The sequence below is a fragment of the Diabrotica virgifera genome, chromosome 1 (assembly GCF_917563875.1).
Source record: "Diabrotica virgifera virgifera chromosome 1, PGI_DIABVI_V3a".
NCBI lineage: Eukaryota > Metazoa > Arthropoda > Insecta > Coleoptera > Chrysomelidae > Diabrotica > Diabrotica virgifera.
In genome coordinates this window covers 81,800,705-81,814,928 of record NC_065443.1, presented here as the reverse complement: position 1 = coordinate 81,814,928, position 14,224 = coordinate 81,800,705, and the positions used below count along the sequence as shown (strand labels likewise).

The 14,224-nt window shown below is 32.0% G+C and overlaps 1 protein-coding gene across 1 annotated transcript in view; it reads left to right on the top strand.

Annotated features, from left to right (window-relative positions):
- LOC114327541 (nose resistant to fluoxetine protein 6-like) overlaps window positions 1–14,224 on the top strand; it is a 97,793-nt gene that overhangs the window by 34,961 nt on the left and 48,608 nt on the right. The window contains exon 6 of the mRNA XM_050657342.1: window positions 6,058–6,224. Coding sequence (XP_050513299.1) covers window positions 6,058–6,224 — 167 coding nt within the window. The remainder of the gene's footprint in view (window positions 1–6,057; window positions 6,225–14,224) is intronic.

Here is a 14,224-nt window from a genome sequence, read left to right as displayed (position 1 = left end):
TTGATGTAGATTTGACCGTCTGTTATCTATACCGTCTGTTATCTATTTCTTTCTAATTATCATGAGCTTTGTGCTCTATATTTACAATATTCCACAATTTTGGCACACTGATAAAAAGACAGTCGATCTACTACGATACTATCGATCTAATCCGTGTTTATCTTCCTAGTCCAGAGAAATAAGGTTTTTGTCGGGACACTTGAGCAGCCAGGTTGCAAATGGATTTTTTGGGTAATATATACTAATACATTATACATACAAAAATGCCCGTCACAGTTCGGACGAGAAACTTAGTTATTAACAAATAAGGGTCAAAAATGGCAGTTTTTTAGTTTAAATCGCTACAGGTAAAAATAGGGTAATTAAATATCTTATTTATAATATTCTTCTTTTTGTAGATGAACCAAGGTTTAAAATGGCACTTTTTGAATTTTGGTCCGATCCTTTTTTGTTTCGGAAAGTGCAAAATAAGACTAAAATTTTAAAAATAAAAAATGTGCTATAACTTTTGCGAAAATGGCCTTAAGACTTTCATATTGCACGAAAAGTTGAGTCAAACATTCCGTATAATGCACAAAAAATTTTAAGACGATTCGTCAATTAGTTTAAATTTTATTCAATTTGTTTATCGCAAAGAGCTTTTTTTTCGCAATGTTATTGTTCAGAAATTAATAATGACATAGTAATTTTGTGGAAACCACATGCAAGAATAATAGTTATATTTTTAAAGTATTGAAAAAAATCATTAAAAAGTCGTTTTTATCACTCCGAAAAAAGTTTAGTAAAATAGAGTCGTTTTTGGCTTCTAAACAATTTGAATAACTTTGTTAATATTAACTATAGAGTAAATCTACAATACAATCTTAGACAATCAAATTATAAAACAAGTAATGACTTTCAAATATCTGGGAATTAATTTATCAGCCGACAACAATATCGAAGAAGAGGTAAAAGACCAAATAATTAAAGCCAGTAGAACGGCCGGATGCCTAAACGACACAATTTGGAAAAACAAACACCTAAGATTGGAAACAAAGGCCCGAATATATAAGTCAGTTATTAGGCCAGTTATGACTTACACGGCCGAAACAAGACCAGATACAAGCAAAACACGAAGACATCTGGAAACCAACGAAATGAAGATCTAAAGAAGGATTGCTGGAAAAGGACTACAGGATAGGGTAAGAAGTGAGGAAATCAGACGCATATGTGGAGTAGACAATATAAATACTTGGGTAAAGAACAGAAAAGAAGAGTGGAATGAGCACATAAACAGGATGTCTTAATCAAGGATAGTAAGAATAGCCAGGGACAAGTCACCGTTAGGCAGGAGAAGTATAGGACGCCCAAGGAAAAGATGGAATGACAACTTAGGGGCAGAATGAAAGGCACCGTTGAAGAAAAACAGGCAGTACTGCCTATATAAAAGAAGAAGAAGAAGAAGAAGAGTAAATCTACTTAAGGATTTCAAAAGCTGGTATTTTTATACAAATTTTCAGAAAAAAAACTTTTTGCCTAGGTTAATTAGGTTCAAAGTTAGTCACTTTTATTATTTAATTCGCAGTTACTGCTATATATACATCAAATTCTCCTGTAACATTGTTTGTTACCATACTACTCCGAAACGGCTTGGCCGATTTTTATAAAATTTTACACGTTTATCCTGTAGGACGTTGAAGAGGTTTTAATCTATTTTTATACCCATAACTTTTAAGGGGGGTTGGCCCCCTGACATTTTTTTAAATTTTTTTGGACAAAATTATCTACCATAATTTTATATGATGTAGAATTAAAAAATACATACAACTCTTAATTTTCACTCTTCTATCAACAACCCCTATTTCTTAATAGCCATCTATATATATTTATAAAGATGTATATTTACATCTATAAAATTCTCCTGTCACAGTATTAGTTTTCATACTTCTCCGAGACCGCTTGACCGATTTTTATGAAATTATATATGTATATTCGGTAGGTCTTATAATCGGCCGTAATCTATTTTGACATCCCTGAGTGATAAGGGGAGTTCCCCCTAACATTTTGTAATGTTAGGTGGGGTTGTGTGTACATAACGTACTCTATAAGACTACGAGTACATACAAATTAAAAAAATTATGATCAAAATCCATCAACAAGTTCCAACGATATTAATCGCAGCATATGTTTGCAGAATCAGTTTCATTTTTTGAGTGCACGTATTTTAGTAACTCCCCTCCACCGACCACGAATTAATTCCGTTCGGACGCCATTTTTAAAGCTTTATTAACCACTCTGTTGAGGTTCAAAGTTTACTAAAACTTTTACACATAACCTATATATCTTCAACTTCAAAATGGCTCTAGTTAGGTTGCTTAATTGTTATAAACAAAGTAGCTGTCAATTAAATAAAAAAAGTGTTTAACTTTGACCGTAATTAACCTAGGCGAAAAGCTTTTCTTTGAAAATTCATATAAAAATACCAGTTTTTCAAATTGCATTGTAGTTTTAGCCTATAGTCAATATTAACAAAGTTATTAAAATTGTTTATAAGCCAAAAATGACTCTATTTTAGTAAAATGTTTTCTGAGTGATAAAAATGCGTTGAAAGTATGACTATTCTTATGGTAGGGGAGCAAAGTATGCTAAATGTGCAGTCACTCGAGCGCTTTGGTGACCTATTGGGTTGTGAAGAATAGGTCCAAAAACCAAAAAAAGTTAAGTAAAGTTTTCCATTTTAGTGGGCGCTTGCCGTTTTTTAATTTAATTTTCCATTTTCAACAATCGTTTTTTCCGATTATAACGCCATCTATCCATAATTCGAAAAATTGTTTCGAATAAAAGTTACTTATTTTTACGTAAGGAATCCAAATCGGCAATAAAAAATAAGGGCCCCTATTTAAGATTTTAAAGTAACCCCCCACCTAAACTCCGCGGGGGGTCGTGTTTGGTGCCATTCGATAGATTTTTAAAAAATATTGAACAAGTATATTTTACAGTTTTTCGATCTGATGTTCCTTTCGCGAAATATCGCGGGATTCGTATTTAAAATATTAAATTTACCCCCCACCCCTCCCGTGGGAAAGTCGTGTTTGGTATCATTCGATAGATTTTTAAAAAATATTGAGCACATATTTTTTAGTTTTTCGATCTGTCATTCATTTCGCGAAATATTCGCTTTTTTCTTGTGAAAGTTTGGGACTCACCCATTTCCTTACGCCCCTCCCAAATCGTCAGATTTTTAAAATATACACTTTTTTGCATGTACTTAATTTACCTTATCTTAATCTGACAATTTCGAGTTTTTTTAAGGGTAGATTTTTTATTTCGGGCCCCCCTTAACGAACTCCCCTGTGTTAAGAGCCAATATATGGTAGAGGTACATCTGCAGGGTACCAGGTTTCTCCCCATATGATAATCTGACGCGCTCGAGTAACTGCAAAAATCCCCGCTTGGGCTCCCCTACCATTATTTCATGTTGTTTTCACAGAATTGCTGTATCATTATTATTTTATGAACAATAACATTGCGAAAAAAAGCTCTTTGGGATAAACAAATTGAATAAATTTTAAACTAATTGAAGCATGGTCTTAAAATTTTGTGCATTGTATGGACTGTTTGACTCAACTTTTCATGCAATATGAAAGTCCTAAATTCATTTTCGCAAAAGTTATAGCAATTTTTTTTTATAAATTTTAGTTTTATTTTGCAATATCCGAAGCAACAAATAATTGGACCAAAATTCAAATAAACGCTATTTTAAACCTTGGCTCATCTACTAAAAAAAAAATATTATAAATAAGACATTTAATTACTCTATTTTTACCTGTAGCGATTTAAACGAAAAAACTCTCATTTTTGACCCTTATTTGTTAATAACTAAATTTCTCGTCCAAACTGTGACGGGCATTTTTGTATTTATAATGTATTAGGTATATAGTACGCAAAAAACCCATTTGCAACCTGGCTGCTCAAGTATCCCGAACATGGTATATTTTTGCCTTATTTCCCTGGTGTATCCAGCCAATACTAGGTTTGAAGAATAATATATGTACTAGCTGTCTAGCTTATAGATGCTTTTATATCAGCTTATAGAGGTTTGTGTGTAAATATATGAGGGTGGATTAATATATATGGACCCCATAATATATACAAAAACTTCCTTATTTTTTCTCTGAACTGATTATTTTTTCCAGAGGTAACTTATCCGGTTTTTCACCGGTTATTACGTTAAAAATAAAAAACCGGTTATAACCAAGACAAGAAAACAACCGAAAAAACCGATTTTTCCCGAGTAAAAAAACCGGTTTTAGGTTATAATCGGTAGGGTAAAAGTGCATATCAGTTCAACATATTCGCAAATGGTGTAGATTAACGGAAATATGGAAATTCTGTTGAAAAGAAACAAAATAAAAAAACATCCTATTTTAATTTCAAGAATATTTAATGCCTGGTTGCACCAACAGATCTTAAGCTTAAGACGTGCCTTAAGCTCAGCTTACGAAACATATGCGTTGCACCATTGAGTCTAAGATCCATTTTCAGCTTGCCACAATGGATTCCCACGTGGAATGTGCATCATAAATTTTGTCTCAGTTAAGACGTGCTCCTTCTTCTTCTTCAGGTGCCATCTCCGCTACGGAGGTTGGCAATCATCATAGCTATTTTAATTTTTGAAGCAGTAGCTCTAAATAGTTGTTTTGAGCTGCATCCAAACCATTCTCTCAGGTTCTTTAGCCATGAAATTCGTCTTCTTCCGATGCTTCTTCTGCCATCTATCTTTCGTTGCATTATGAGTCTCAGGATGCCATACTTCTTGCCCCGCATCTCATGTCCGAGATACTGTAGTTTTCTTTCTTTAATTGTAAGTTCAACTTCTTTCTCTTTATGTATTCTTCTCAGTAATTCGTTGTCCGTAACTCTATCTACCCAGGAAACCCTCATAATTCTTCTATTGGTCCACATTCCAAAGACGTTAAGTCGTCTCATTATCTTTACATTTAACGTCCATGATTCCACTCCATAGTAGAGTACACTGTATATGTAACATTTTGTTAGGCGTACTTTAAGAGCTAATGTTAAATCTTTGCTACATAGGACCTTTTTCGTTTTCATAAAATTAGAACGTGCTTTTTTGATTCTGACTTTGATTTCTGCAGTGTAGTCATTATTTTCTGTTATAAAGTTCCTAGGTAAGTGTACTATTTTACTCTTTCGATCTGCTGGCCCTCTACTATCAAGATTTCGTTATTATTATGGTTGTTTTTACTCATTTTCATAAACTTCGTCTTTTTGATATTGAGAGAGAGTCCGTACTCCCTACAACACCTTACTATTTTACTCATGAGTCTTTGCAGGTCTCGTAAACTATCGGCTATTATTACTGTATCATCTGCATATCTGATGTTGTTGACTAAGACTCCATTTACTCTTATGCCGACTGTTTCATCTTCCAGAATTTCTCGCATTACCTCTTCAGAATAAGCGTTAAATAATAATAGAGGTGATATTATGCAGACTTGCCTGACTCCTCTCTTTATTTCCATTTCTTCAGATGTTTCTTTTTCAATTCTTACTATTGCTTGCTGATTGTAATAGAGGTGTGTTATTAGTCTTAAATCTCTTTCATCTAGTTTTCAGAATTTCCATGAGTCGATAATGTTTTACTTTATCAAACGCTTTATTGTAGTCTATGAAACAGGCGTAAAGAGGACGGTTAACATCCAAACATCTCTGTGTCAGCACGTTGAGGGAGAATAATGACTCTCTGGTACCCATACCATTGCGGAACCCATATTGAGTGTGATAAGACGTGCTTACATAAGAATTATTGAAAGTTATGGTGCAACGTAAGTGAGACTTAATGCCGCCCTATCTATAAGCTGAGCGGGGCTAAGCTGGTAAGATTTGTTGGTGCAACCAGGCAGATACTTATATATTTGATTTTGATTATTTTATTTTTTTTTTAGTGGAAGCACGAATTATTCACTGCTTTTATTGTTAGTGGGTCGTTCGCAGTGGTGCAACCAGGCAGATACTTATATATTTGATTTTGATTATTTTATTTTTTTTTTTTAGTGGAAGCACGAATTATTCACTGCTTTTATTGTTAGTGGGTCGTTCGCAGTAGATACATTTTTAATGTTGAGTGGTCTACTGATATCTTTTGGTATAATGAGTGTGTACTATATCTACGATTATAAAAAATTTCCAATCATACCGTTTTACATATACCGGCTTCTCAGGTAAGCAATAGAAATATAGATACTTTTGTTTTAACGATCTATGCCGTAAGCTAAGTGTCCATTTGAGACAAAATAGTCTCGAGACTACACCCACAAATGTATACAGGTCTGAGAGAACTCTTCGAGACAAGCTGTCACTTGTCGCCGAGAGTACGCCTTTCACAAGTGGACACGCTTACTTATGACCTCGAGATCTAATCTCCAGTTTCCTGTCTATGCCAGAAGAGCTGAGACTAAAAAGTTGGATTTATAGTTTGACGTAGCGTAGACGTAGACGCAACGTAGACGTAAGAAACGGACTGGAGACGGAAGAAAATATTATGTCAATTTATAAATCGACGTAGCGGAATTTTTGCGCATGAGTAGAAAGAGTAAACAATGACTTAATTATAATTCAACAACATAGCCTATAAATTATACGAACAGTAAAAAAACTTTGTGTTTATTTATTTATACTTATACTATTATTTATTATAATATTTATCTGTTTTGTGTGTTACATGGATTAGGAAATAAACGAAGGTATGCTCTTTGGTGCCGCATGCCGTGGGATTTCCAACTATTTTGTTTCATTTCCTGGTCTTTAAAATGTTTATTGGATTTACCTATCGTATAATATGTGTGGATAACCACGAATTAGGCTAATAAACAACTCATATTTATCTGAAATATTGAAATGACTCTATGATATATTTTTACTAAATTAATAACTGAACATCCATTGTATTAACAAATAATTAACAAAATTCGAATATGTTGACAAAGAACTTTTTACACAACACAAGGGATGAGGGGGCGGGTCCACTTTGAGTGACAGAACAAAATTCTGCCTTATGATTGGCCAGACGGAAGAAACGCACTGTAAAAGATGAAAGTTGGTCATCTCTTCCGTTACGTTAAGTTTCTCTTACGTTCCGTCAGGCGCTTGCGTTCATTTATAAACACGAGTACACAAAATTCGGTGTTGATCTTTTCCAGTGCGTCTCCGTTGCGTCTACGTCTACGCTACGTCAAACTATAAATCCAACTTATGCTGAGACTAGTCTTCGGTTAGTGTTTATTGAAAAAGTAAATATTGACTTGTTAAAAAATGAATGGGCGACATTGGACCGATGATGAAATTTTGAAATTGATTTTTCTTTACGAATAGAAAGAATTCTTAGGAAATGACAACCACAAATCGAAAGAGAAAGGAATTGCGAAACAAATGAGTTTGTATGATGAGTTTTCAATAAAATTTAGTAATTATGATGACACCAAATACAATGGAAGTTACAAAATTTAAATTTATATTTCCATAAATCTGGTTTTCTGCTAAATCTAAAAAAGTCCAAACTGCACAGCAGACATTCGAATGAAATTCTTGAATTGGTTTGTATACTCCAACCGCAACTCATTTACGAGAGCTTAACCGGCCCTCAAGTGAATTCGATGATCTACCCATTTTCTCATCCAACACTTCTTTTTTTTTTCGTATTTTTTTTCGTTTTTGTCCAATCGTATACGCAATTAAGCTAGTGCCTGACGTGAATCCATTTTGAAGAACGACAATATGTATTACCTATACGCACGATGAAGTTACACAACACACACTGTATGGTGACTCTCTAGTCGACACATAATTGTCTTAAGGGTAAAAACATTCCGAAGATATTGTCCGAGTAAAACATTTTGTGGAATAGCTTTAAGCCGGTGAAATATGATATTTAGACCAGTAAGGATCTGTTTTTAGGTGGATGTGAGAGGTGGAATTCAAATTTTTGCGGAATTTCGTTAATAATAATTGATTTATGCTCCTTCTCAAATATGCCCGGAACATTAATAAAAAAAATAAAATATTTAAAAAGTTCAAAAAATTTCGCTTTTTTTCTACTTTCTTTGCTTATAACTTAAAAACTATTCATTTTAGAACAAAGTCCTATAGGAATAAAACAAAGATAATTATATTTTCTATCAGATACGATTGGTTAAAAATGTATTAATTTATCACCCTTGCTTTAAAATAGCAATAAATATAAAATAAGGGGGCAAAACAAGCCTGTCCTTATTCAATGATTTTTCATCACTTTGGTTACACTTGGAACCTTCCTAATTCGCTTAGAAAATTTTTGTAATGTGCTAAAACCGTACACCAAATTTCATTAAAATTGACTTACTAGATTTTGCATAATAATTTTGCAATCTAAACTTTTTTTAAAAAATTAAAATTTTTTAAAATCTTGCAGAACAAAAACTAGAACATACAAAGATTTGTCAATTTTTTTACATATAAAGAAGTACTCCACCTATCTAATGCACTTTACAGAATTGAATATGCCAATCACCCCTTCTCGAGATAATGAATTTATACCAACCCAAACGTCGTCACTTTATGTGTATATATTTTTTATTTATTTTTATTTTATCTAAGAACCGTTTTCTTTTTTCACTAATATTGTTCCGAAGCTATTTCCTTGTGACATCTTATGCAATTTACTACATATTTTATATGGAAATAAGCCACAAATTTAAGTTTAAGTTACCTCTTAAATTAAATTTATTTGACGTTGCAATTCCCACTTCTGAAACCGTTATCAAAATACAAAACATTAATTAAGTTAAGCATTTATTTAATTAGCTTAATTTGGCTGTGTCAAAAACCCAAATAATTGCCAGCGTTATGTTGAAAATTTCCGGAAAAATCAACCACTGCGAAAGTGTTAATTAATAGCTGCATGATCTATCAATATTATTTGATTATCAATATTAGCAATAATTAAAAAAAAATCTTGCAATTAGCAATAATGACAATAATTCAGGTCTTTTCCGCGGGCCGCAAAAAAATGTCCAAAGGGCCGCATACGGCCCGTGGGCCGCACTTTGCCCACCCCTGCTCTAGAAAGTATTGCCGAAAAGCATGGACACACTATATTGAGACTTCCCCCCTACTTTTGTGTTTTCAATCCTATTGAGTTAATTTGGGGACAATTAAAACCAAGTATAAGGCGTTCAAATACATTTCCTAAATTTGACAAAAAGGTAATTGAGATAATTAAAAAATAAGTAGCCAATATTACCAAAGTAGACTGGCAGAAAAGAATCGCCAAAGTGATCAGTGGAATAATATTATAAGAAGATTGGGCACTTCCACATTAATGATGGAAATAAATTTATTATTGAATTGGGCGATGATAGTGACGAAGAAAATACGGAAGAAGGAGAAAATGAGTTAAGTGTATCAGTATTTTAATTGTTGTGTTGTGCAATTCATTTTCCAAGCATAAGTGTAGTAATGAAAAGACTTGGTTAAAAAAATATTTTTAGATTTTGTATTTTTAATAAATAAAAAAAGAGCGGGGACATGCTTGCATTTTGTGCTGCATTTTAAAAGTTTTGAACTGTATACCTAAAGTAATTTTAGATCTAACTGTGTTTTTATAAAGTTTTTTAGCAACAATAATTCTTACAATAACAAGATTAATTATAAAAGCTCTTCTACATCAGTTATTAATGCAAGCATGCGGTAAGAGGGAGGGTCCTTGTGAGGTTAAATGTAATTAAAAAATTAATAAAATTAATTTTTACACATACGATATTATGTCCTGCTTTAACGGTATTTACCTAAGTATAAATAAATATTTTTAACTACATATTTAATTACCAGAAAAAACCAGCTGCCGGCCTAACAGCTTAAAGAAGAACAACCCAAAGCTACAAATCTTACCTCTTACACTATATAGATTGCTTACACAATACATGGATGAGCGCGGTGTAGGTCGCGATTGCGGTCGCTACATCGATATCAAAACCGACCTTCATTTTCTTATGAGATTGCACATACCAAGGATGTGTCACACGTTCACCCTCGCGACCTTGTATCGCGGTTTACAGCGATGTCGATGCCAAAAACAGGATACGGAAAGTATCTTCGGTATGTTCTGCCCGTCATCGATGTAAACCTCGACCGCGATCGCGACCTACACCGCGCTCATCCATGTATCTTTGGCATGTTTTTACCCATAGCGCCGGACTTGCGATTTTGTAGTCGCGCGATTCTTTTGTAGCGAAGATTGAACACATTGTTTCAAATACAAGTAAATCCACGATTATTTAGTCGCAAATGGATTGACTTGTATTTGAAACAATGTGTTCAATTTTCGCGACAAAACAATCGCGCGACTACAAATCGCAAGTGGAGCCGGCACTTAGTCTCGAGACTAAAGTCACCAGCGAGTCTCCCATGCCCACTTTGAGAAGTGATGTCAAATGGACAACACCTTGAGACTAATCTCGAGATTTTATATCAAGTGGACAGTTAGAATTATTTTAAAAAAATTAAATTTTGAATTCTCTATCAGGACCTGTTACGGAACTTTGGTCCTCTGAGTCTTCTGATTACTTCTTCTGATTACTACTAAGACTATTATAAAAAATACAATCTCTGGAAATAATAAAATATAGGGTTGTACATTTTTTTTGTAGTTCACCCTGTATATGATTATTCGTCAATGATTTCTGATACAGTTAATTTGCAAAAATTAATTGTATAAAATTAAATTATATAAAATAAACGCAACTCATAAATATTGTCAATATCATTTTAAAGTCTTCTACTTTAAAATGTATAATATATGTCTGCATTGCCAATATAAATGAGTCAGATTAAATAAATTATTAGAAGAATTTTTTTACTTAGCAACGACATTTTTGTTTATTTTAGTAGTATTTTGTATTTTGAAAACGAAACCCTATTTGGGCTTCGAAACGTTAATAAAATTATTTTTTTTGGTAAAATTGTGGTTTATTTCCCATTGAAAATAGTTATGTAGTTAATTTGAAAACAAGAACATATTTTTGACCTTGTTAAGTAAAATTGATTCCTATTTATTTATGTCTTTTTTATATACAGTGTGTTTATTTCATAGCGATTTCGAAGTAAAAATGGTGATAACTCGTTAAATACCCTATATAGTAATGTGAAACTACACTTTGTAAGAACAAGGATTGGCCTGTCCCAGTATATAGAGATTAGAGATTCCTATTTCAAAAATTGTATGTCTGCTTTGCCACGTAGTTATTTCAGCCTGTAGAAATCGGCATATTATCCAATTCTGAAGAGTATTATTGCCTACACGTTTTCAACATTAATATCACAAGAGAGTGAGAATAAATTGAAAATAATGCGACAATTTTTTGAAAACTTGTTGAAAGGCAACAAGTTTGAGAAACAAAGTTTTTAATACTCACATACAAAATTCAATTCTTTGTAAATAAACATCCAGTGACATTTATCACAATTAATGTTTTACAACTTTAACAGCATGTGCAGGTTTAGCAAATTTTTAAACGAAGATATCAATAAAATATTAGTTCAAATTATTTAAAAATACAGCTTGATACATGAAATAATCTTTCCGGAATTACACTCCAGCTTTGAAAATTACAGATTTATATTGCCTTCGTGACAATTTGACATTTAGATGCAGAACTAATACAAGTTTATTTTTAGTTCAGAGAAATAAGGAAAAAAAATAGCCTGTTGGTGACACAACCCCCTCCAGGCCGAAACCAAATTTTTTGAGTAATATGGACATCTATAATAATAACCTATATATTGCAGCCGATTTTGATGATATACATAGTTATAAACAAATGAAGATCAACAAACGGTAAATTTTCGCTTTTTTCGTCTATTACTAAGAAAATAGGCATTTTAAACAAAGGACATCGCACACATCTTATGGACAATATAATGTCACTCAAATTCAATAAAATTTATACGATTAGATTCGTTTTAATATAACGATCAATTCTTATCATTCCGCCAACTCTTAATTATGATTAATTACGGCGCAAATTGCAATTAAAGTTTATCGAAATCACATTTTTGGAGGCCATAAAATGTTAGTTTACAATCATTATTGCTCTGAGTGCTATTCATAACAGCTTAAATCCCGCTGGGCCTAAGCGGATTAGTGAAACTAATCCGCTGATTTATGGAGTACCGAAAATCTGGGTATTTTAAAATATTTTTTCTCTCTCTAACTTATGTACCTACCCATTTGATTTCAGATTTATTTATATCAATTTCTGCTCTTATTTTTGTAAATAGAGAGTTGGCGCAATGATAAGATTTGATCGTTAATTTAAAACGAATCTAATGGTATAAATTTTATTGAATTTGAGTGACATTATATTTTCCATAAGATGTGTGCGATGTCCTTTGAGAGTAAGAAACTCATAAACGGTATAAGAACTTCAACATGGCGTTTGCTTAATATGTCTATCCTTATTGGTTGCTTAGAAAATTGCAAAATAAATCATAAATTTTGAGTTTTTATAAATATTTATAACTTATGTAAAAATTAACTTAGAACCTTCTTATTACACGGAATGCTGAGACTTATGGTGCTTAATTCATACCCTAAATTTCGAAGAAATTGGTAAAATAGTTTAAAAGTTATTTAATTTGTTTATCCCAAATTTATTTTTTTTGCAACACTGTAAGTCAGAAAATGATGAAGATACAGTAATACTTTGGATAGTTTATGGAAGAAGGAAATTTACAGTATTAATTTAATTAAAAAAAAATTACAAAAAATAATTATAAATATTGCAAAATTATTTTGCAGAAACGTGTGAATTAAATAAATGGGGGGGCTAACTTTGTCCCTAATTATCCTAGGACAGTTGTTTTTCTTTCTAAATGTGTATAAAAATTCAGTCTTTCTAAATATGAAAAAATAATTTTTCTACAGGTAACGGTTAAAAAGTTATTCTAATTGTTTATAAGTAAGCAAAAAATCGACATGTTTTTTCAAAATAATTTTACACTGTTGAAAATTATTTTTTGTCATTTATTTTTAATAATGGTAATAGTATAAATGTTCTTCTTTCATAAACTGTCCGAAGTATGATTGTAGCCTCATAATTTTCTGACTTGTAGTGTTGCAAAACAATGAATTTGGGATAAACAAATTAAATAACTTTTAAACTATTTGACCAATTGCTTTGAAATTTAAAATATAATTTAAGTACAAGAAGTATCAGCATTCCGTGTAATAAGAAGGTTCTAAGTTAATTTTTACATAAGTTATGAATATTTTTAAAAACTCAAAATGTATGATTTATTTTGCAATTTTCTAAGCAACCAATAAGGATGGACATATTCAGCGAACGCCATATTGAAGTTTTTTATATGATTTATGAGTTTCTTATACTCAAATTTGTTTAAAGTGCTTAACTTTTTGGTAATAGACGAAAAAAGAGAAAATTTAGCGTTTTTGATCTTCATTTGTTTATAACTATGTATATCATCAAAATCAGCTGCAGGAAACATATAGGTTAATAATATAGATGTCCATACTACTCAAAAAATTTGGTTTCGGCCTGGAGGGGGATGTGTCATGAGAAAAATCTTATTTCTCTGGACTATTTGGCTCATTTTCTTAAATGCGACAGTTGTGGAAACTAGAAAACTCTTTGTCATCAAACAGAAACAAAATACTAAATTTTATTCTCAGTATAATAATGTAAGTAGATTATTCGCAGTATATGTATGTATATAATAATCTGATTGGACAGAATTAAGCACGTGATGAAAAATCTTACTATAATAATCTAAATAATTTTTTTGAATATTGTATAACGTCGGAATATCCAAATTATCAGTAGTAATTGCACAAGAGCTCTAAAATTATTGAATTTTTCCCGAGTGACACTTTGACAGTTTTAATTTCACGAGCCAAAGGCGAGTAAAGTGTCACGAGGGCAAAAATTCTATATTAATTTTAGAGTTCGGGTGCAATTTGTTGCGATTATTTCATGAATAAAACTGTTCAAAACCAAAATTTTATTGTAATTTATTTATGTAAGTACAAATTAGTACAATTAAACACAAAGTTTTTATAGATATTTGACGATTGAAAGTCATCACTTTTATAAATTTTAAAACACTAATGTCACTGAATGTATTTTTTCGTAGCAACGAAGGGCATCTGACGTAATATGCTTGACGACGG